This window comes from Aptenodytes patagonicus, chromosome 2 (genome assembly GCF_965638725.1).
Source record: "Aptenodytes patagonicus chromosome 2, bAptPat1.pri.cur, whole genome shotgun sequence".
Classification (NCBI taxonomy): Eukaryota; Metazoa; Chordata; class Aves; order Sphenisciformes; family Spheniscidae; genus Aptenodytes; species Aptenodytes patagonicus.
In genome coordinates, this window is record NC_134950.1 from 166,130,856 (window position 1) to 166,150,994 (window position 20,139).

General features: G+C 51.0%; 1 protein-coding gene across 1 annotated transcript; it reads right to left on the bottom strand.

Annotated features, from left to right (window-relative positions):
* Positions 1 to 3,972: 3,972 nt before the first annotated feature.
* CSRNP1 (cysteine and serine rich nuclear protein 1) lies at positions 3,973 to 19,516 on the bottom strand. Its single transcript, XM_076331986.1, has 5 exons — positions 19,453 to 19,516; positions 12,309 to 12,504; positions 9,688 to 9,947; positions 9,017 to 9,313; positions 3,973 to 7,888 (listed from the first exon to the last, which is right to left on the bottom strand). Exons 2-5 carry the CDS (start codon positions 12,478 to 12,480, stop codon positions 6,905 to 6,907), a joined length of 1,713 nt encoding a protein of 570 aa, XP_076188101.1. The 5' UTR covers positions 12,481 to 12,504; positions 19,453 to 19,516; the 3' UTR covers positions 3,973 to 6,904.
* Between the last annotated feature and the right edge of the window lie 623 nt (positions 19,517 to 20,139).

The window sequence follows — 20,139 nt, forward strand, 5'->3', positions numbered from 1 at the left end:
GTAGGGTGCTCCGGTGAGGTGTAGGACTGGCTGCAACATCCCCACCCTTCCTCCAGACCTGAGTGGGTCATTTAAGACTCATTTTAGGGTTTTTTTAATATGATATCTCAGTGAGATACACAGTGTCTCTGGTCCCACGGAGGAGGACAAGCATTGCCCGAGAGCAATTTGGCCAGCTGAGAGGCTGGGCGAAGGAGGCAGCTGCCCAGTAGATGGCAATACTGCCATTCACTCAGCAGCAGCCTTGAAGGTATACAAGAAGCTGGTGGAAATGTGTGGATTAAGCAGCATTGAAAACTCCTAATGGTCAGAGCTGTGAAGGAGAAAACTTAGTTCTATTAACTGCTTATCTGAAGTCTCACTTTAGCCAGAGCTCTGGCAAAACAAAGAATTTTTGCTGATTTATGCAGGGAAAACACTGAAGCCAGAATACTTACATTTATTCACTACATTTGGCACAACCCATTTCCCCAGATGCTGAGGACTCAGAGCTCCTCCAGAGATGATGACCACAGAGGGGCCCTCACATGGTGCGGAAACCAAACTGCATTTATCTTGGTGTGTAATTTGGGTTGATTTGGTGGAGAGGACACTTCTTTACAGTGTGATGACTTCTGTGATGTTGAACATCATTACCCCAAAGAATAAGGAATAACAGCCGAACTTTTTTTTCCCCATCCCGTAGCATTGACAGACTAAAACTCAAATGGGCCACGGGAACGTGTCAACGATTGCCAATTCTGCAGTGCTTTTTTATAGGAAAGTCAAGTCGTTCAACAGGTCTGAGTTAAAACCTTAGCACCTGCAAACTTGCTCATTTCCATGGAAAATGCACGTGCACGGGCGGAGCAGGTGCCTGTTACATTGACAGAGGTCTTGAAGCCAGCGGGGATGCAGCGGCACCACCGAGGATGCTTTTTATCGCCTTTGCAGAAGGCCTGGGGCAACCTTATCCTCTGCAGTGTCACGCTGCTCAGCCACGCGGTACAAACCTGCGTTTTTCTTCTACCAGCCGGACAAGCAATGAGAAAAGGTATTTTTTTCCCAATGCCCCTGCCTCCTAAGCGGACACAAGCCCTTTGCATGCAGGATCTGGCCCTAGAGCAATGCCCCCAGTGCTGCAGAGCCCACACCCCTGCCCTCACCTTGCCCTGGAGCTCCTGGGTTGTTTTTTTTTCCCTGCCGGAGATAAAGTCCATCCTGCCCGTCGTTTTATAGCTGTTCCTGCCCAGAAAAGTCCGCAGGTGTCTCATTCCCGTGTGGCGCCAGGTCTGGAGGAGCCGAGCCTCGCGTCACAGCCCGTCCCCATCCCCGCCGTCGGTCGTCAGATGACTCATTCCTTTTCCGGAGGCTGCTCCGCCACCCGGGGAGAAATGCTTTCTAGTCTGGTGGCTACACGCACGGTTCAACTCTTGTAGGCACCTAAAAATGAAACGAAAGCGAGCGATGAGTAATTCTGTGCTTCTGTGTGCTACAAGCTAGGCATACAGGGTGGCTGTATGGAGGGAAAAAAGAAAATAAATGAAAATGAAGAGGGCGATGAAGACCTAAGCAAGGTGGGGAGCTCACAGACGGATTTAACTGGGGTCAATGAATCCCCGATTCCCAGGGATGGGAAGGAGCACCACCGCCTGCTGTCAAACGGGGCGTGAGTCCCAGCTCTGTGTCTCCGGGTTGGAGCACATCCATCCTGGTGCGTGCTGAAAGTCAGCTGGCCTCAACCCCTCCATGGCCAGGGAGCAAATCGAGGGTTGCACCTTGTTGCACCCCTTTGAAGGCAGCCCTATAAAAGCAGCGTGGCCATGGCTTTAATGTCAACGCCTTGCAGAGGGACGATCCCGAACAAGCCGGGAAAGCTCCTCCAGGGCTTCGCCTGCCTGGCTCTTCAAAGCAAACATGAACTCCTCTTGGCACAAAGAGGCTGTTATAAACTCTGCCGCTTCCCCGTGGAGACGCCGGGACAGCGGATGCTTGTGCCGGAGGCTGGTTGATGGGATGAGGCACCTCGGGGCTGTTTCGGCACCGTCCCTTGGGGGGTGGTGGGTCCCTTGGCTGCGATGCCCTTTGCCGGGGCATGGCGCAAAGTCATCACCGTGAGCAGAAAACCCACCAGTGTGGCAGCTGGAGCTGTACAATGGGGGCTCTGCTCCTCCCAGTCAGAGAATAATCAACATAAGAGGGAATTACAGGCATAAGCCGCATGAAATAAAATAAAATAAAATAAAATAAAAATAAGATAAATTTTTAAAAGGGCTTCTTTTCAGTATTGCTGCTTTTACGGCCCAGCAAATAATTTGTAACAAATAGTTTATTCAATTAATTGAGCTTCTCAGCTCTGAGGGTGGACGGCAACCTTCAGAAACGGATTCCCGCTGGAAAACTAGACAATGGCATTCTTGGGCCAATTTCCCTTGCTTTCAGGTCAATGTCAGCGGTTATGATTTATGCCCATACTGCCGGGCACAAGTCCTTGGGATAGGTGTGCATTTCTCCATCCAGGTTTCTGGGATTTATTTGGCTTTTCCTTTGCGCGATGGGCTGGTTCACATCCTCACCCTCTTCTTATTTCCCTGCTGTTGCCAGGACCAATCGCATTTTCTCTGCTTTTCCCCTGGGGCACAGGATCGTGGTGATGCTTCTTTTGGGTGCACCCTTCCAGGTCCCGGGGGTGCCGTGGGGCGATGAGAAACAGTTTGTGGCCTGCAAGTGAAAGGGATTTCTAGGGTTTTCCAAGGGTTTCCCAAGATTTCTCCTATATGCTCCTTGGCGATGGGGATGCTGCTGCCACCGCTGTCTCTTCCATCGTCCCGTGGAGAGGTGCAGCTACCATCCACAAGCCAAGCAGGCTTGGGAAACAACACAGCCGGACCCCCATGCACTGAATTTTACCTTTTTTAGAGAAAAAAAAAGGCACACTGTCACAACAGAGTGACACAGGTGGAGCAGGAAGCAACTTGAACAGGACAATTGTCACGTGCCACCACAAGATGATGTACTGGGGACATTGCAATAGCATGGCTGAGAAGTTGGAGATACCCTGGGAGCCTCAGGAGATGCTCTCCAGGACACGGGTCTTGCTCTGCCAAGCAAGAGGTTGCATCACATTCTTACCCTCAAATATATTAAGCAAATCACCAAAAAAGTCCCTTCTAGTCCCAGCCCTGGGAGAAACTGCTCTTGCCGGCCTAGACTCTCTCCTGGCCAAAATGTGCTATTTTAGCTCAAAATCGGAAAGCAGGGGCTGGCACTGGGTGCCGCTCTGTGAGGAGACCCGTCCCTGGACGAAGCCAGAGGGACTTTGGGACACCCCTCGTGCATTTCCGACTGCCCCAAGAGCTTCCCCCACGTGACCTCCCAGGCCTTTGGTAGCGTCCCCAACCGCGTTTCAGTTTTGAGGTGACATCGAGGCTGCGATGGACCTGGGGACACCTTGGAGGCTACCTGGGAAGTCCCCCCCCCTTCGTGTACCCAACTGCCACGCATGGAGGAGGGCTCCGCAGGGATGGATGAGCTGCCTCGGCTCCATGCCTCCTCTAGGGAAGATGTCCCCTTTGCTCCGGGGACTGACTCTACGGCTGGTTTCCCACCACAGGACTGGCCCCACGCCAGCGCTCAGCCCCCCAGCCTCTCCCCGTGCCTTTCCCCCACGTGAGGGCATGGGGATGCTCTTCCCTGGGCTGCTTTTGGGGGGGGGGGGGGCGGGGGGGAGAAAAGCAACGGGGGTCCCCAAGCTCAGGAGAAGCCTCTTGGAGGACACCAGGCTGGGACAAGGGCTGCTCCTGCCCTAGTAGGATGCTCCCATCTCGACACTTGGGGTGGGAACCCCAGGGCACCCATTAGCTTCAAAAAGGGGCCAAAAAAAGCCAAAAACAACAAAAAAAAGGGACAACTAGGACATACAATGAAGCATACACACCCATCATCCAAATTTTTGAGCCACAGTAAAGGACAAACAGGGCAAAGACGCTGACGTATTCAAACAAAATTCTTTTATTGAAAGTGTAATGGAAATTTCTTCATATTGCTTTGATGAAATGAGAGACAGCAGCTGTAGACAAATACGCTTTTTTATAAACAAATGCAAATGAATAAGGTAAAAATAAAGCATTTTTTTTTTAACTTGTACCTTTAAGCAACGTAATCACAATATATACACAAAGAAAGCTAAAATAAAGCTATGTTGAAACCAAAGCGTTTCAATCAATACATTAGATAATTACAGATTGTGTCAATAAATACCCAGTTTTTAAACTGTTTAACAGGCAACTTTTTACACAGATACCGAGAAGAAAAAAAAAAAAAAATTATATATTTACAATTCAGTGCCCGGGGGGAGTAAAAAAAAAAAAAAAAGAGAAAAAATCTTTTTTTTTTTTTTTTTTGGCACCAACACAAATAAAAAGAATAAATTATAGAAAAAAATCCACGAAGGCAGGAGTCTATCCCCGTCATTCATTTAAAAAAAAGTGTGTGTATATATATAAAATATATGTATATATTTTATATATATAAATAGATATATGCAGAGAAACCGAGGAATGTTATAAAATATATTAGTGCCAATAAATACAGAATGGTACCAGACTTTCAACTGTCAGTATTTTTGATGCAGTCTGAAGGATAGAAACTACCACCTAGGAGATAAGTGAAGGGGATTTTTCAGTCTAAAGAAACGACGACGACAAAAAAATAATAATAATATAACTCTCTCTCTCTCCAGGAAATCCTCCATCTGCCAGTAGTATTCCTACAGTCGCCCTCCTGCCTGGCGGGGAGGTCCCCGGGGGCGATGCCTCGCAGGAGGATGCGGCGGCGAGCACCCGCTCGCAGCCGTGACAGGTCAGCTCCGCTTCCAAGTTGACCGGGCTCAATACCAGAGAAGATGTATAATTAAATAGTAGTAAGAACGATTAAAAAAAACCCCAAACAACCCAGCCTTCGCCATATTCGTGTGCCAGAAGTTTCCTAAATTGCCGGCGGGTTTGCACGAGGCGCCTGTCGAATAGCAGGTACCCAAGGAGCACCATCCCCATCACGGGGATATAAACGGTTCAGCCAATGGAAAAATCCTCAAATCCCTATTTTGGGCCTTTTTCCCTCCATCTGGGTGGCTCTGCAGCCCTCGGGAGCTCCCACCAGCAGCCCACTCCTGGGGCCAGAGCTGCCGCCTCCCCCTGGTGCCGGCAATGCCAGGAATCTCTCCCATGACCGAATCTCACATTTTCCAAGGGGGGAATTAAAGCCGGGAGGTTTTAAAGCCTTTTTTTTTTTTTTTTTTCCTCATACCGCTGGCATAGGCACTTAGTGTATCACTGACATACAGATTTTATGTCCAGTTACATCTCGTGGCCAAATAGTGTCATGTTCTCAGACTGATTTAAATAGCAAAGGGCCAAGAGGGCCCCCAATATCCCTTCTAAACACGATGACTTCTCTCATTTTAAAAAAAAAAAAACAAAAGCCTTCAAGTTTTTCAGCTTTGTTTTCAGGTGTTATTTTTTCTTCCCTCTAAAACCATACTCAAAGGATAAATAACCCAATAACCTTCATATCCATCTATTTTACTTGATTTACTCGATTTAGCTATATATAAAAAAAAAATAGTATAAACAGTCTGACCCACTAGATTTTGGAGCTGCGATACCCTCGACGTCGGGAAGTCCTAAGGAGCACTTGCTGAGGAGCGTGAGCACAGTGTTGCTGTTGTTGGCTTTGCTCTCCCAAAGCCCCCCCTGGGCCGCAAAGGTCCTTCTCGTTACACCCCCCCCTTGCTGCTAATGGTTCCTCTGCATATTCAGGCACCATAATTGATCGGGAAAGATCTCATGGCCAAATCCTTAGGAAATTAAATAAATTACAAAATAATTTATGAAAAGGGTTTGGGTTTTTTTTTTTTTTTTGTTTAAATAGAGCTAGTTCACGTTATTTCTTGGACAGTTGAAGGTTTTGCTTGTTTTCCTCTCCATAGCGATATTACGGAGATCAGACACCATCACGACGTCTACTAGAGGGCTGATAGTAACCAAAGGACGCTGCAGCAACGTTTCCTCCAACCCTCCCCTCCCACCCGCTTGCATTCAGCTGTTTTAGGAATACGAAGTGAAGACCGAACAGCCAACACCTTTTAGACTCAGAAAAAAACCCAGGGTCGTCCTTAGGATGGGTGCTGCTGAAGACCTTATTGCCCTTCCAGGTCACTGATAAACCACAGTGCTATTCATGTACTACAGGTAGAAAATAAATAAATACAGATATATTATGCAAAAAAATATGATTGTACACATAATACATCTGAGGTATTACCAATTTAAATAAGGTTTCATGCTAGTTCAAGCTTCGGTGGCTAGTTAAATTCTGGAATTTGCAATAAATAGATGAAGAATGATTATGTATATAGTGTATGGATCTCTTCTGTAAACCTTGTCCGATTTAAACGTAAGAGCGTGTTGGGCTAACTCTTACGCAAACCACAAATTTTCACAATAAATACAGCTCCAAAAAGTTGTCTTAAAAAGTTCCTGCAACACTGAAACGTTTCTAGAAGGGGCTGTGTGTACGACTGGCAACATTAGCAAGGAGTATTTCTCAACAGGTCTTTTCATACAAAACACAAGGAAATTCATACGTGAAAGTCTTTGTCCCTCCCTCCCTCCCCACCCCACCATGAAAGTTTAGAAATTTTTGCACAAACAGCGAGAGAACTGATTGTAGCTGCAGTATGTCAAAACGTCCACGTTCTATAAAGACCAAAAATAGTTTGTTTGCTTAGAAAGTCTTTTTTGTGTTGTTTTTTCCTCCTTATTTTTGCGTAGCGCATCATCCTTCCGGGGAAAGTTTGCCCATCTGACCGTACTTCGGTTTTCCTTTTGGTGCTGGTCCTTCCCACCCCAGCCACGCGGGCGTTTCACACTTTCACCGTCTCCATCAGCGATGACTTGATGGCGTCCTCCAAAAGTTGATTGTCTGTGAAAGGGGCCGGGGTTTCGGGGACGGATTCGGACAAACCGATGAGGGACTCCAAGAAACAGGAGCCCTGATCTCCGGCTTGCGGGAAGCCGGGGAAATTAGGCAACTGAAACTGTAATGCTGAGAAGTTATCGAGGTTCTCGTACTCCTTTAAGGAGTTGTAAAGGGGTCCCAAGTTATAGTCCGAGAAGGACTGGAAGAAATCCAAGGAGTCAGAAGAAAGGCTGAGGTCGGCGTAGCTCTTGGAGCAGGGCTCGGCCGGGGATGAGGCGCAGCAGGACAGCCCATCGCACCGCACGTGGGCAGCATCCTCCAGCAAACCTCCGCCGTCCTGGTTGGCGTTCTCATCCAGGCACTCAGAGAGGTGGGACAAGTGGCCGGGGACAGGCTTGGCCTCGCCACTGTGGTCCTCGATGAAGAAGTCAGCGGGGTGGAAGCAGCTCAGGTCATCCTGGCCGCGGCCACCCTCTTCCTCAGCATCTGAGTCGTTGAAGTGGAGGATGCGTGCCAAACCGTCGTCGTCCACATCTGACTGGGACTTGTCGGAGGGGAGGCTCTCGTAGGGCTCCTCCAGGTCCTCGCTGAGGTGGGAGGAGATGGACGAGTCCGTCATGTCGCTGCTGCAGCTGTTCTCCCCCAGGGCCTCCAGGTCGGGGCTGAACTGGAAGGCGGGTGCCAGCGGCACGGCACGCTCCTCCAAGGAGCCCTTCCCTGCTGCACACCCCAGGGGCGGGAGCAGCTCCCGAAAAGGGGGCTCAGCCTCCACCACCTTCTCGCTGCTCTGCTGCTGCTTCTCCAGCTCCAGCTTCATGATGGTGTGGATGAAGTGGGTCTGCACGCGGGCCTGGTTGAACTCGATCCTGCCCTCGGTGTTGCCGCAGCCGTCCTTGGTGCAGCCGCAGGGGAAGGAGGTGTGATCCATCTGGTGTGGGGAGAAGCAGAGGTGGAGGGTTAGGACCGAACCCAGCGGTGCAAAATCGAAACCGCCCGTGACTCACCTGCCCTGAGAAACCAAGTAACAGCTGAGGGGTGTAAAAGCAGACTAAAAAAAAAAAAATAATAATAATAAAAGACACCCTGCTCTTTTGAAGGGTTGTCATAAAAAGTTGAATTTCAGTACAACTGAAGAAAGTTAAAAGGTTCCAAAAAAAGCAAAATAAAACGCTCCAAAAGGAGACATAAGGGGGCAAACCTGAGTTTTTATATATTGCATCATGATATTTAATACCTGATCCATATCATGAGCTTCTGCCCCTTGCTGAGACAAGGACAAATTGCTCAACAGGTATCTGCGGCACCTTTATGTCCCTGTTAGCAGCAGTACTAGAGGGGGGCTGTGACACACACACGGAGCACTCGTCCCGCGTGCACCCATCTGCCTGTGCACACCCACCCTACACCACCCCCAGCCTGCAACCACGGCATCGAGGGAGCGAGCGGCACCCAGAATAGGGAATTTGGCTCCCCAAACACAGCTGGGCAGGCACCCATAAGAAGTAAAATGAAAAATATAAGCTAATTGAACATACAGGGATTATCCCACTCTGCAGGTGGTCTGCACAGGTAGCTATGGGCTGACGCTCAGCTGACACTCCCACGTTCGCCTGAGCGCGCTGGGAGTTGTGATATGCACCAAGAGAGAATAAAATTAAAAATAAAACCAGGGGGAGGAGGAGAAATCGCAGCCTCGCGTGAGGAGCAAGAAGCTTTCGTTTGCGAAGACATTCGCACGTGTCCCATCTCCAACAGGAGACCAAGCAGGTACAGGTCTCGTGGGGACAGACAGGGTGGGTGCATTCACGCTGCAGGCTGGGGCACATCCCCACGGCTGCAGCGGCAGTGCGGGGACGGCTGCACGTGTCTGTCTCGCAGCCTGGGGAGCGTCTCCCAAGAGCTTTTCTCGCCTGCTTCAGTCCGAGCGCAGGTGGGAACAGATGCATTTCACAAGCTGCCCTAACTCTGCCCTGCTTGCTCAACCCCCCCCCCGCTTTAAAGTACACACCAGTTGGAGCCATGGCTTTTCCCCCGTGCCCAGAGGCGAGGGCAGTACCTGACATTTAATGCCTGCCAAGCTGCAGCTGCAGGTCTCCGGGTCGCAGACCTCCCGGCAGTCGCAGCCGCAGTCCTCCCGGGACAGGCGGATGTTGTGCAGCTCCCGCTTCTCCTCCTTGTCGATCTTTTTCACCCCCATGGCTTTCAGCAGCGCGCGTCTCTTCTTGGCGGGGTAGGGCTGGAGGAAGAAGCCGTCCTCCAGGTCCACGTTGCTGACGTCGATGTCGTCGTCGGAGATGTCTTCGATGGTGAGCTGGTTGGCCTCCTCCGACTCCTTCGTGCCGTTCATGGTTAGCTGAGGGCAAAAAAACCAAGCAAAGCGTTAGGGATCTGTCGGGGACACCAAGCCATCAGCACTCCCAGGTCAGGAGAAACGAGAAAGGACAGATCTGTCCCCCATGGTGACTGACCCCAGGACCAAAATCTGTGTCAGAGCCCCTAAAGACCTGACAGACACCTGACACATGGAGTTCAGCATCTCTTCCACCTCCTTTCAAGGGTGGAGAACTGAGCTGAAAACCCCACACCGGAGCCTGTGTTTTTTGGAGACCCAAACAGCGTTAAGGACCGATGCCCCCAAGGTCTCAGAGAGGCTCCTACTAAAAAAATGGCCATTAACTAACAACATCCACCTGCTCCTCACCAACCCAGCCCCACATTCCTACTCACCTTCCATTTCAACGCTTCCAACTTCTCCTCTTTTAATTTCTCTTCGAGTTTCTCCCGACGAACATTTTTCTGCTCCTTTGAAAACTCTGCTAGCGTGAACTGCCGGGAGGAGCTGTGTTTGCTCACCATCCCCAGGGTACAGCCCCCGCGACTAGGCACGCTCGTGAACCCCTGGCAGCGTGGGAAGTAAAACACAGTGACCCGGTCAAACTCCACATTGTTCTTCTTTAGTCGCTTGGATTTCTTCAGGATAGACGTGGCTAAAAATGGGGGAAGAAGAAAGAAAAGCACAAAGTCAGTACTGTCATCCTGCAGACAGGATAGAAATATTACAAACAGGCAGGACTTGCAATTACTCTCTCAACAGGGACATGATGGGACAAGGTTACAACATCGCTTGATGGCTTCTGGCGTTTTATGATCTAACACTTCAAAGGTGGGATGAGGATGGAGAGGAAACTAAGCCAAGTCCCGACGCACTCGAGTCACCGATCAGATTCGCCCTAAGAAACGGCTGCTGCTTCTCCTTCCCGCTTGACTTCCTCCAGGAAACATACATTTGCTTATTCTTCACGTGCAGCAGAGCATAACGAACAAGCAGCAAACCATCCTACATGCCTGTCTTGCTCTAAACCCCAGCACCCTGCCCCACGTTCAGGAGCTCGTGGTTCGCTCCCAGGATGCCGGAGCACCAACGCTCCAGTGCTGCGTGGCTCCAGCTTTTGTGGCAGGGCAGAAAATAGCCAAAACGGCTGTTTTTCTGGTACTTCCTTTCACCATCCACTGGGAGGAACTACGAATCTATAGCTGATTCTCAAGAGGCTCATTTGAGAGCAGCTGCAAAGATGTTAATCTTTATGCAGGTGATCCCAGGGTAAACATGGCAATACATGACTCTGGTTTATCTTAAACTGCTGAAACACGCTACACACCATTTAAAGCGGAGCCTCTTCAGAGATACCTAGTTCTGCACGTTTGCACGTGCAAACGTAGCAGATGGAGGTGGACTAATTAGCCAGGACAGTTTCAGAGTCAATGAGTTTCCACGAATGTAGCTGGCCACGGAAAGCAAAGCGAAACACAGTGGTGCTGGGTTACAGAGCTGCTTTTTCTGCTGCATGAGCACGAGAGTCAGCTATGCACAAATTCGGTGGTGGGGTTTTTCGGTCCCATTCTCTGGTGGTGCATGGATGTCTTGGTTGCCACCATGGAGAACGTGGAAAAAAAACCAACCCAGAAAGGATAGGTAAGTCCTGCAGAGCTGGGATCCGAGCCCCACTCTTCGGATGGCAGAGCTGCAGGCAGCCCTACTGCGGGGAGCCAACCGAAAGGACTGCCGAAAACCCAAGGGGCTTGGCTGGTTTGGCTGGCCCTGAAGGCTGGGAAAGTGCAAGACCGGACAGTTAGTTGCACCCACATTTCACAAGTCTCGCTTGCCAAAATATAGCATTTCAGTTTCATATGAAAAAAAAAAAAAAAAAGAGCGTTCACCCAGCTGCGTCAGCAGCTTCTGCTAAATAGCTGAGGGTTTCACACTGGGCTCTGCAGTCGCTTTGATGATATCTTTGCACTGCGCGTTGCATTTTCATAATAACCTTGACTCGGTCTTCTAAAACATGAGCTCTTTATCAAAAGGCAAGTTAACCACCGCGATCATCTATCGGCTGAACTGCTGCACTTTGGCATTTGCTTCTCCCTCCCCGCACCCCCCCCTCTGAAATTGTTTTCCCATTCCTGACCCTTTTCCAATTGAGCCAGAGAATATAAAAAGTTCATTGTTTTGTCACAAAACCTGGGAAGACAAGCAAGAATGAGACTCTTTATTATTACAAGACTTCTAAAGCCTTTTCAGACCACTGCGTGTTTGTGTATGTCTGCTAAGTGGACCTTAACTGCTCTATACAGTGGGTGTTCAGTATAATTTACTAGGTTGGACTATTTTTCCTCCGTGAAGATGTTCCCCTATTGTGTTTTTTATTTTTCCCTTTGCATGGCAGATAAAGGATTTTACAACCTTGTCTTCCGTGTGTTTTCCTAAAAGCTCTCAAAACTGATATTGCTAGGAAAACAAAAATAGCATTTATCTGTACTAACAGCGGAGGCAATGTCAAACGTGTCATGTTCTTTGGCAAAGTACCCAACTTACGTAGGAAACGAGTTCTGAAATGGTAATTACGCTACTGGTTAATCATTTTCAAAAACCAGCGTTATGGGCCTTTGCTGCCTGTTTAGTCATTGCCTATGGAATAGCTTGACAGGGGATTGAGGGATGGTGAGATGGTCCTACAGCACCGGCTTGGAGGCACCTGCATGTCTCTGCACACCCAGGTCCTTGGGTTCCTATTCCTGGAAATTTGGACTTCAGCAAAAACGTTATAAAGGAATGATAAATGCTGGGAGGAAGGGCTGAGAAAGACTACCCTGAGGATGCTGGCTGATTATAAAAATGAGAAAAATTGGTGTAATGACAGGGAGCTGCTGTCACGGCCGCTTCCACCCGTGGAGGTGTGCTCGGAGGGGGGGTCTCTGCATGGTCGGAGGTGACGACCCACCACCACGCTACAAAAAACCCATGCGTGGGCACGTCTGATCCCGGGAAAGGGGCTGCCGGAGATACTCACGGGCAAAGCTGGGTGTTAAGGCAGAGCTGGGCTTGGGCTCTCCGTGGGAGCTCTCCTCGTCCGACTCCCAGCCCGAGGATGCCGAGGAGGACAGGGGGGAGCAGGAGGAGGAGGAGCAGTAGGTGCTGTCATCCCCCAGCTCTTCGTACTTCCTTTTCAATACCCCGCTCATGGTGACGCCGTAATTTTCATATAACTGGAAAACAAAGGAGAAAAGCAAAATAAAGCGAGGGAAATACTGGCAGTTTCTGGCGATGAGCAGGATGGCTTTAACCCCCAGCAAGACTTCTCCACCAGGTCCACCTGGCCATGCAGGTGTGATTCCCAGAAAGTGCTCTCCCCAAAAAACCCCACACCTTACTACCCTCGCTGTGCACACCTGCTGAATTTCTCTCCCATTTTACGACTCTGCAGAAAAACCGACTATCCCAGACAACAAACTCTCCGGAAACCAATTCAATCAACACAAATGTTATCAAACAATAAGTATTACATTTTGCTTACTAATTCTTTTATGTTAACTCCTTACCCAGATCGCTTTCTATGCAGTTACAGCTTTAACGTCTTGCTAATTACAAAATTAAGCCAGTTTGCAGAGAACAATCTGTTGGCATGATTTACTTGCTACAGCCCCCTGGGGAAACAGACTTATTAAATGAAGCACTGAAATACAAATATATCAACTGTGAAGAACAGCCCTTCTCCTCACGGTGCCTTTCATAGTCAGTCCCCCATTCAATAAGCTATTCTTGTTTAGGCTGGGTTATGTATCAAGCATAGTAGCAATTAAAAACAACGCAGCTAATTAAAAACAAAGGAGCTCTGTACTTGCCTAGATTCCTAAATTTCCTGCATGCTTTTCCCCTGCTCATCTTAAAGAAAAAACACAAATAACTTTGTTGCATCTTTTAACCTTTGCTTTTATAAAGTTTGTGGGGTTTTTGTCTCGTGAAATTGCACAAAGCTACACACTTTGCCTACAACAGGCTAATGGATATCAGAGCCCACCTAGCCTGGGATGCTCTTGCACAGACGATGGACTGTTCCTCCTTTTAGACACTGGCAACACTGCACCAGATGTCCCTGCTTCTGCAGAAGTCACTGCCAGCTTATTTTGAAGCCAGTGAGCCATACCCAAAGCTGAGAGCCAGGCGGCTGCTGGAGGAGTGACTTGCTTTGACCCCATCCCACCAGGCTGTAAGGCACAACCACGGTGGGAGAGATGCAGCCCCAGACCAGAAACTCCCTCCAGCAAGGAGGGGAGAGCCCCGGCACCGTGGTATGCTACCAGCCACCCCGGTGCTTCAATAAAACCAGAGGTAACAGGCAAAACCTAAAGCATCCCTGAAATTCGGATGACACCGGGATGCTTCAGACACATACAGCCCCAGACGGTGACGGCGCAGGTACGGGGTGCCAGACACCCAGTCCCCATCCCCTCCCGCCAGCTGAAACTCCTCCACTGGCCAAATTTATTCTTCATAACCGTAGCACTTTCTCACCCTCTTTTGCATGTCTGAAGTTAATTAAAGTCTCTGAAAAAGAAAAAAAACCACCAAACCCGCCCTCCCGACAGTCCTGAACAGCACAGAAACCACACTGGCTTCAAAACCTCCTAACGATGGGATTTGCAATATCTCGACAGCGCCGCACAGTAACACGTAGCAGGACGGGAGCACACGCGGTGCCTTCAAAGCCCTGCACCAGCCCTCGTTAATTATGTTTACCAACAGCTTCCCAGGAGACAAGAGTCCCCTAAAAGGTCAAAAAAATCCCTGGATGAAGCAGTTCCTTGGCCTGAAGAAGTTAATCATTCACTGCAACGCGCGCCTACGGGGCTGCTGCATCCCCCACGGCCCCCCGAACCTGAGGGCTGGGGGCAGGCGATCCCCTCCATCCCTCCTCCTCCTCCTCTTCAGCAGCCCCGGAGCTGCAGGTGGTTTTGCCACGGAGGGGTGGTTGTTTTTTTGGCCTTAATCCGAAACAGATGGGGAGAAGGTGGATTTGGCCACCCTCCAGCCCCAGCAGCACATGTCCTACCTGACACCTGGATTAACCCCTTTCCTGCCTGTGCGAGCTCGCAGGCAGCCACGACACCCAAACCAACTACCTGGCTGCATTTACAAACCTTTTATTTTTATCATTTTATTTTTGTGCCTTCTGCTCTGTCTCACATTTGCTTCAAGAAACGACCAGGAGCAAAGAAACCCTCCAAGTCCATGGCAGGGGTTCAAATCAAAGCCCGAGCTGCAGCCGGAGGTTTGCTCATACCAGCTGACCCCATCGTCCACCCGGAGCGGCCAAAAACTTTCCAAAAAAATCCCGCACGTGGCCTCAAAGGGCATCAGTTCATGCTGCAGAGCAACCGCTTGCTGCTCCAAAGGACACCTCCAACGTTGCTGGTGAAGGATGCAACTGTCTAGCCAAGGGAGGGAGAAACCAGCTCCCCAAAACGCCCGTAGGACACATGTCCAACAGCAAACGCCCTCAGAGATGCGATGCTGACCACATCCAAGCCTCGTGGGAGACACCGGAGCGTGGTGGAGCAGCCAAGGTCACACCGCTGAAACGGGGATAACTCCCAGGTTCGGACCAAAAAAAATAACCCCACGCGGCATCCATTTCTACCGGGATTTACCTGGTCTGCAGGACTCCCAGAGAAGCGAGAAGGTGGACACTGCGACGCTGCAGAACGATGCAGCCCTGATGCTCAGGTCGCCTGCAAACCCAACAGCGCCCATCACGAGCTGCGCCGCCTCCCCCCAAAACCACACAGCAAGAAAAAACAAAGTGTTTTCCTCAAGCAAGCTAACCGAATTAACACAAACACCAAGCCAGAGCCAAGGCAAGCTGTGTATAAGATAGTGCAATTCTATTTATTTTATTTTTTTTCTTTTAAATACTATCATCGCTGATTAGCCACATCTGGCAGAAGGATGAAGGGAGGTGTGTGCATCTCCCATCTATGAGAATAAGCCAAATGCATAAGAAAAAACCCACCTTTGGCTTGCTGTCTTATTCAAAATACCTATTGTTTTGTTAATGCAAAGTAGGTGTCGTACAAACATGATTCTCAATTAATGGGAAAAAGCTGGTGAACCTGTTGCCCACCAGCCAAAACACATTAATTTTCCCCTGGAACGCCTTCCCCCTCTTTGCTGATTGATGGCTGCGACGTTTTCCAGGTCAACTTTTCAAATCCTTCTCAGGAGCTATACGCGATGTAGTGGGGCTGCACCCATCGGTGTCTACTTGTATCCACTCCCAAAAAATCCTCCAGATGGGGGTTTCGCTGTCAAGGCAGAGACGATCCTCTCTTCCCCTCCTCACCCCGGCACTTGGGAGCAGAATTCACGCCAGCGATTTGGACGCTGCCTTGAAAGCCATGTTGCCAAAACCGCTGGCCGCTCAACCAAAAAAAACCCAGAGGCCAATTCAGACACAGCAAGGATATTTTAATTGCAGTAATTCTGCAAGTAATCTTAAATCCACACTGATGTCTTATAAAGAAGTCACAAAAATGTGCACAGCAGCATAAAAAAAAATATATCTATCTATCTGTGCTTGCCATTGCAAATCTCTGCAGGCACCACCAAGCACAGGATTTTACCACCTTCTCTTTTTTTTTTTTTTTACATAACCTGAAATAAAATAATCCTATCTTCCTTTTAGTTGCCAAAAAAGACATTCTGTTCTTGGCTAAGACTTCTTACTCATCTATTTTACTGAAAACAGCTTTTGGAACAAGTACATAATGCAATGGATCAAACCCGCAGGAATTCCTCTCTGGCACCAGAACTCCCACTATCCTGGGAATACTTTCTAACAAATATTTAGCCCAGATGTGCATTCCTTTCTTTTTCTCTCCCTCCTTCTTCTTTTATTTTTTTTTAAAGCATTAAAGTTTGGGTAGGGGGAGTGGGGGGGGTGGCTGTCTAGTTGGGGGGAAGGGAATCGAATCTGCAAAGTCCCATTTCTGGCGCTCAGCGAGTCGCAGGGTAAAGCCCTAATACACTGGAATGCGAGGAATTAATGTTTTAACTATCCTCCTCTTGGACAACGTCTCAACAGTAAATATTTCGAGTAATTTAGATTTAAGAAGGTTTGGCATTTGTTTAGCCAAGCGCAGAGGAAGGCAACTAAAACCCCTACCAGTGTCCAGTTAGTCTATTTATAAGAGACTGCACAAAGAGGCATCATGGCTTTGTGCAGAAGTATGCGGAGAAGATGTTTCAGTGTTATATTTTGGGGCTGTATATGTGCTTTGCACCAGGCAGGCGAACGCAGCAGTGCAAGCAAGGCAAAGGAAACTTCTCCCAGCAAGTCCAGCAGCTGCATTTGCTTCTGCCACAACTGCCGTGGTATTGCAGGAGAACACCTACGAGCAAGGACATTTTAAATTTTGGGGTTTCCTTCGGTGGAGCATCCTCAAGAATGGAAGGATCCCAAATCTGTGCATGAGCTATTGAAAGCAAACTTTCTTCTGCAAAGTAATTTGGGTAAAAACAAACAAAAAAACCCAAACCTCAGTGCAACGCACTGAAAGTATTTATTTTCCAGTGACTTTCTGAGCTGGTTTGCCAACTTTACAAGCACAGCCATCTGCCTGCAGCCCAAGGAAGCCAAGGTGGACTCTTCCCGACACAGTGGGACGAGGGCTCGGGCGCCGGGAGCGAGTTAACAACTCTGCTGAGCCGTGAGTCAGAGCGGCTCCCGCTCCCTCCCCCAGAGCCGCAGTGGCTGTGCAGGTCTAGCAGGAGTAAATATTAGTTTAAAAACCACCACCGCATATTTTCACCAGGTACAGCTCCGAATGCGACTCGCAGAGCAAACCTGGGGGAGTTTTTGGGGTCGGTGTTTATTTGCACGCCGCTGTTTATTGCGGGCCAGACGACCTTGGTGCGAGTATCGCCAAAAACTGGTGCGGAGCTGAGCTTCCCGTTTAGCTATCCCAGATATTTGATGTCTAACAGCAGCGGTGATTCCAGTAACGCCTCTGGGTTACTTAATAATCACCGCGCTATCAACACTGATTCATTGCTTGTTCATTTAACTATTTTAATTCTTTGCATATTTACTTAAATGGTTTCCCCAGCGCCGCTGTGACAGCCTCCACGATGACAGCAGTTCCCAGTTTCGGGGCTGACCGGGGCCAAGGCGAGAGGCATCATCCCATCGGGACTCTCCGGGGGAACGGTCCCGCGCGTGTTCCCAGCCACGCAAGCTGTGCTTTCCAGTTCACACCAGATTATTTTCACCCAGCTGGGTCTAAGGTTTCATAACCTTACTCGGGTTAAAAATAGCCTCTGCCTACTATGCAACAGCAAAACCCAAAGTACCCCGTGCCGCGGAGCAGGAGCATGAATCAGTTCGTAGCACCACGAGTTTATTCTCCTGCCAGAGACTGAAGAGGCAAAACACCTTCCCCGGGAAGAGCATCAGAAGCATTTACTCCATCTACTAATTTTTGGAAGGCCACAAAGAAAAAGGCTTGTCAAGATTTTTCTATCAAGCCCTTATTTCTTGCTGACAGCTTGAAAGGTAAATAAGAAACATTAGCAAATACATTAAAGGTTATCTGACACGGCCCAAATGAAACGAGGTTCAAATGTACTCGGCGCAGATTGTGCTGTAATAAATATGAAAACAGCGAAGTGTGCTTTGTCTAGGAAAATCCTCTATTCGATTACACCTCATGAATAATTCACACCAGGTTTCCATATTTGTCCTCCTGTAGGTACACGCTGTGCGTTACCTTGCCTGCTATATATACGCACGCATTTCCTGCGCTGAATTATTAAAGGGCTTGCCGGGAGCTGCAGAGTCTTTCCACGCAGAGAACAGACGCGCCATCCCGAAAATAACACCCCACCACCACCACCACCCCCCCCCCCCCCAAACCTCGACGGGCCTCATCTGCAAACTGCTCAGCAGATGGGGGGGGGGGGGGATAAAATAAAAAAAAAAAAAAAAAATCGTGCGTGTGGGTGGAAATTGCTGATGAGTTCGCCGTAACAAATGAGAAGACTCTGAGGTTTGTAAACGGCCGTGAGGGTTTTCTCTCCATCCCGCCCAGGCGCCGTCACTGCGGGCGGCAGCAAGGTAGGGCTGCTTTAGGAAAGGGCTGTCCCTACGCCTCAGCCTCTTCCTACAGCGGCATTATGTAACTCGGAGGTGACAGACACTTCGGAGGATGCCGGGGGGGGAAGGGGGGGGGGGGGGGGACACACACGACACACACACACACGGGGACGGACACAAGCAAAAAAAAAAAAAAAGACCACACTGAGAAAACTTAGTAGTTTTGTTAGTTTTTGTTTTTTCTCTTTTTCTTTTTCTCAAGTGCGCAGTAAAAGCCCCGATTTTTTATTTCGGGAGGCGGCGGGGGGGGGGGGGGAGAGAGGGGCGGACCCGCTCCCCGTCCGTCCGTCGGTCCCTCCGTGCGCCGGTCGGTAGGTGTTGCTGTAGCGACGGGAAAGCATCCCCAGCCGGGCAGATTTGGGGAAGAGCGAGCCGGCAAGCCTCCCCCCCCCTTCCTCCCCCCCGCCCCCGCCTTTCTTTCAACATCAGAAAATTGGAACCGCAGCCGTAAAGATGGAGCAGAACCTTAACTGACAGGGGGAAAACTCAGCGCTACCCCAAATAAATATATGGGTATTGATATGTATATATAGCGCAGCGTTTTCTGCCGATGGGAAAGCGCGGGCGGGCCGGGGAGCAGCAAAGCCCCCCCCGAGGAACGCGGTCCCGCTGCCCCGGGGGGTCCCGGACCCTCCCGCCGGGCCACCCCCAGCCCCAGCCCCGCCGGGCTCCCCTCGCCCCGGGGCGGGAGCAGCCCGGCCGGCCGGCGCCGCCGCGGCGTGCTCCTGCCCGGGTCTGGACGGCGGGGAACCGAGACGGAGCCCCCCGACGGCGGGGCGCCGGGACGGGCTCCGACCCGGACCCCCGACAGCCGAGCACCGCGCCGTACCCCGCGCCGGGCAAGCGCCGACCTGGCTCTGAACCGCACCCCCGACGGCCGAGCACCGCGCCGGACCCCGCGCCGCCCCCCGACCCGCGGTCCCGGACGGCGGAGCGCCGAGCCTCCCCCGCGCCGGACCCCGCCAGCCCCATCCCGACGCCGGCTGCCCCCGGCGGGCCCTACCTGCGGCGGCGGCGGCGTGTCTCGGCGCGGCGGCTCCGGCTGCAGCGGCGGTGCCTGGCGCGGCGCCTCCCGCTCTGCCGCTGCCGGGGCCGGGGCTGCGCCGCGCCGCGCCGCGCTGCCCTTTTTCGTCAGTGGAAAACTCCGGGCTCTGACGCAGGCGGTGACAGGCGCGGGGCCGGCGCGCGCCCGGCCCGCCCGGCTTCCTGCGCCCCCCCCCCTTTCCCCCCCCCCCCCGCGCCTCGGGCGGGGCGCTGAGTCAGGGCCGACGGGACGCCCCGCCCCGCCCCGCCCACCGGCACCACCGCCCCCCTCCCTCCCCCCCCCCCCCGGCACCGCGGTGAGGCGGGCAGGCGGGGGGCAGGGGGGATCCTGAAAGGGGTCGGGGCACGGCGTGGGGGGGGGGGGGGGGAGGGAGGGAGTGGGAGCCACAGGGGGGCGTGGACCCCAAAATGGGTGTGGGTCCCACGGGGGCTTTTAGTCCCACGAGGGGTTGGGGACCCACGGCACAGCTTGGACCCCACAATGGATTTGGGTCCCCCAGGGCGTTTGGGACCCACAAGGGACTGGGGACCCACAGGCAAGGCTTGGGCCCCGAAACAGATTTGGGTCTCACAGGGGGTTTGGGACCCACAGGCAAGGCTTGGGCCCCGAAACAGATTTGGGTCTCACAGGGGGTTTGGGACCCAC

What these genes read in the sequence shown, in the direction of transcription:
- CSRNP1 (XM_076331986.1), bottom strand. Translation starts at nt 12,480, where the DNA reads ATGAGCGGGGTATTGAAAAGGAAGTACGAAGAGCTGGGGGATGACAGC. An exon ending in TGGAAGCGTTGAAATGGAAG is followed by an intron (nt 9,314 to 9,687) that starts GTGAGTAGGAAT and finishes TTTTGCCCTCAG; the next exon opens with CTAACCATGAACGGCACGAA. An exon ending in TGGCAGGCATTAAATGTCAG is followed by an intron (nt 7,889 to 9,016) that starts GTACTGCCCTCG and finishes TCCCCACACCAG; the next exon opens with ATGGATCACACCTCCTTCCC.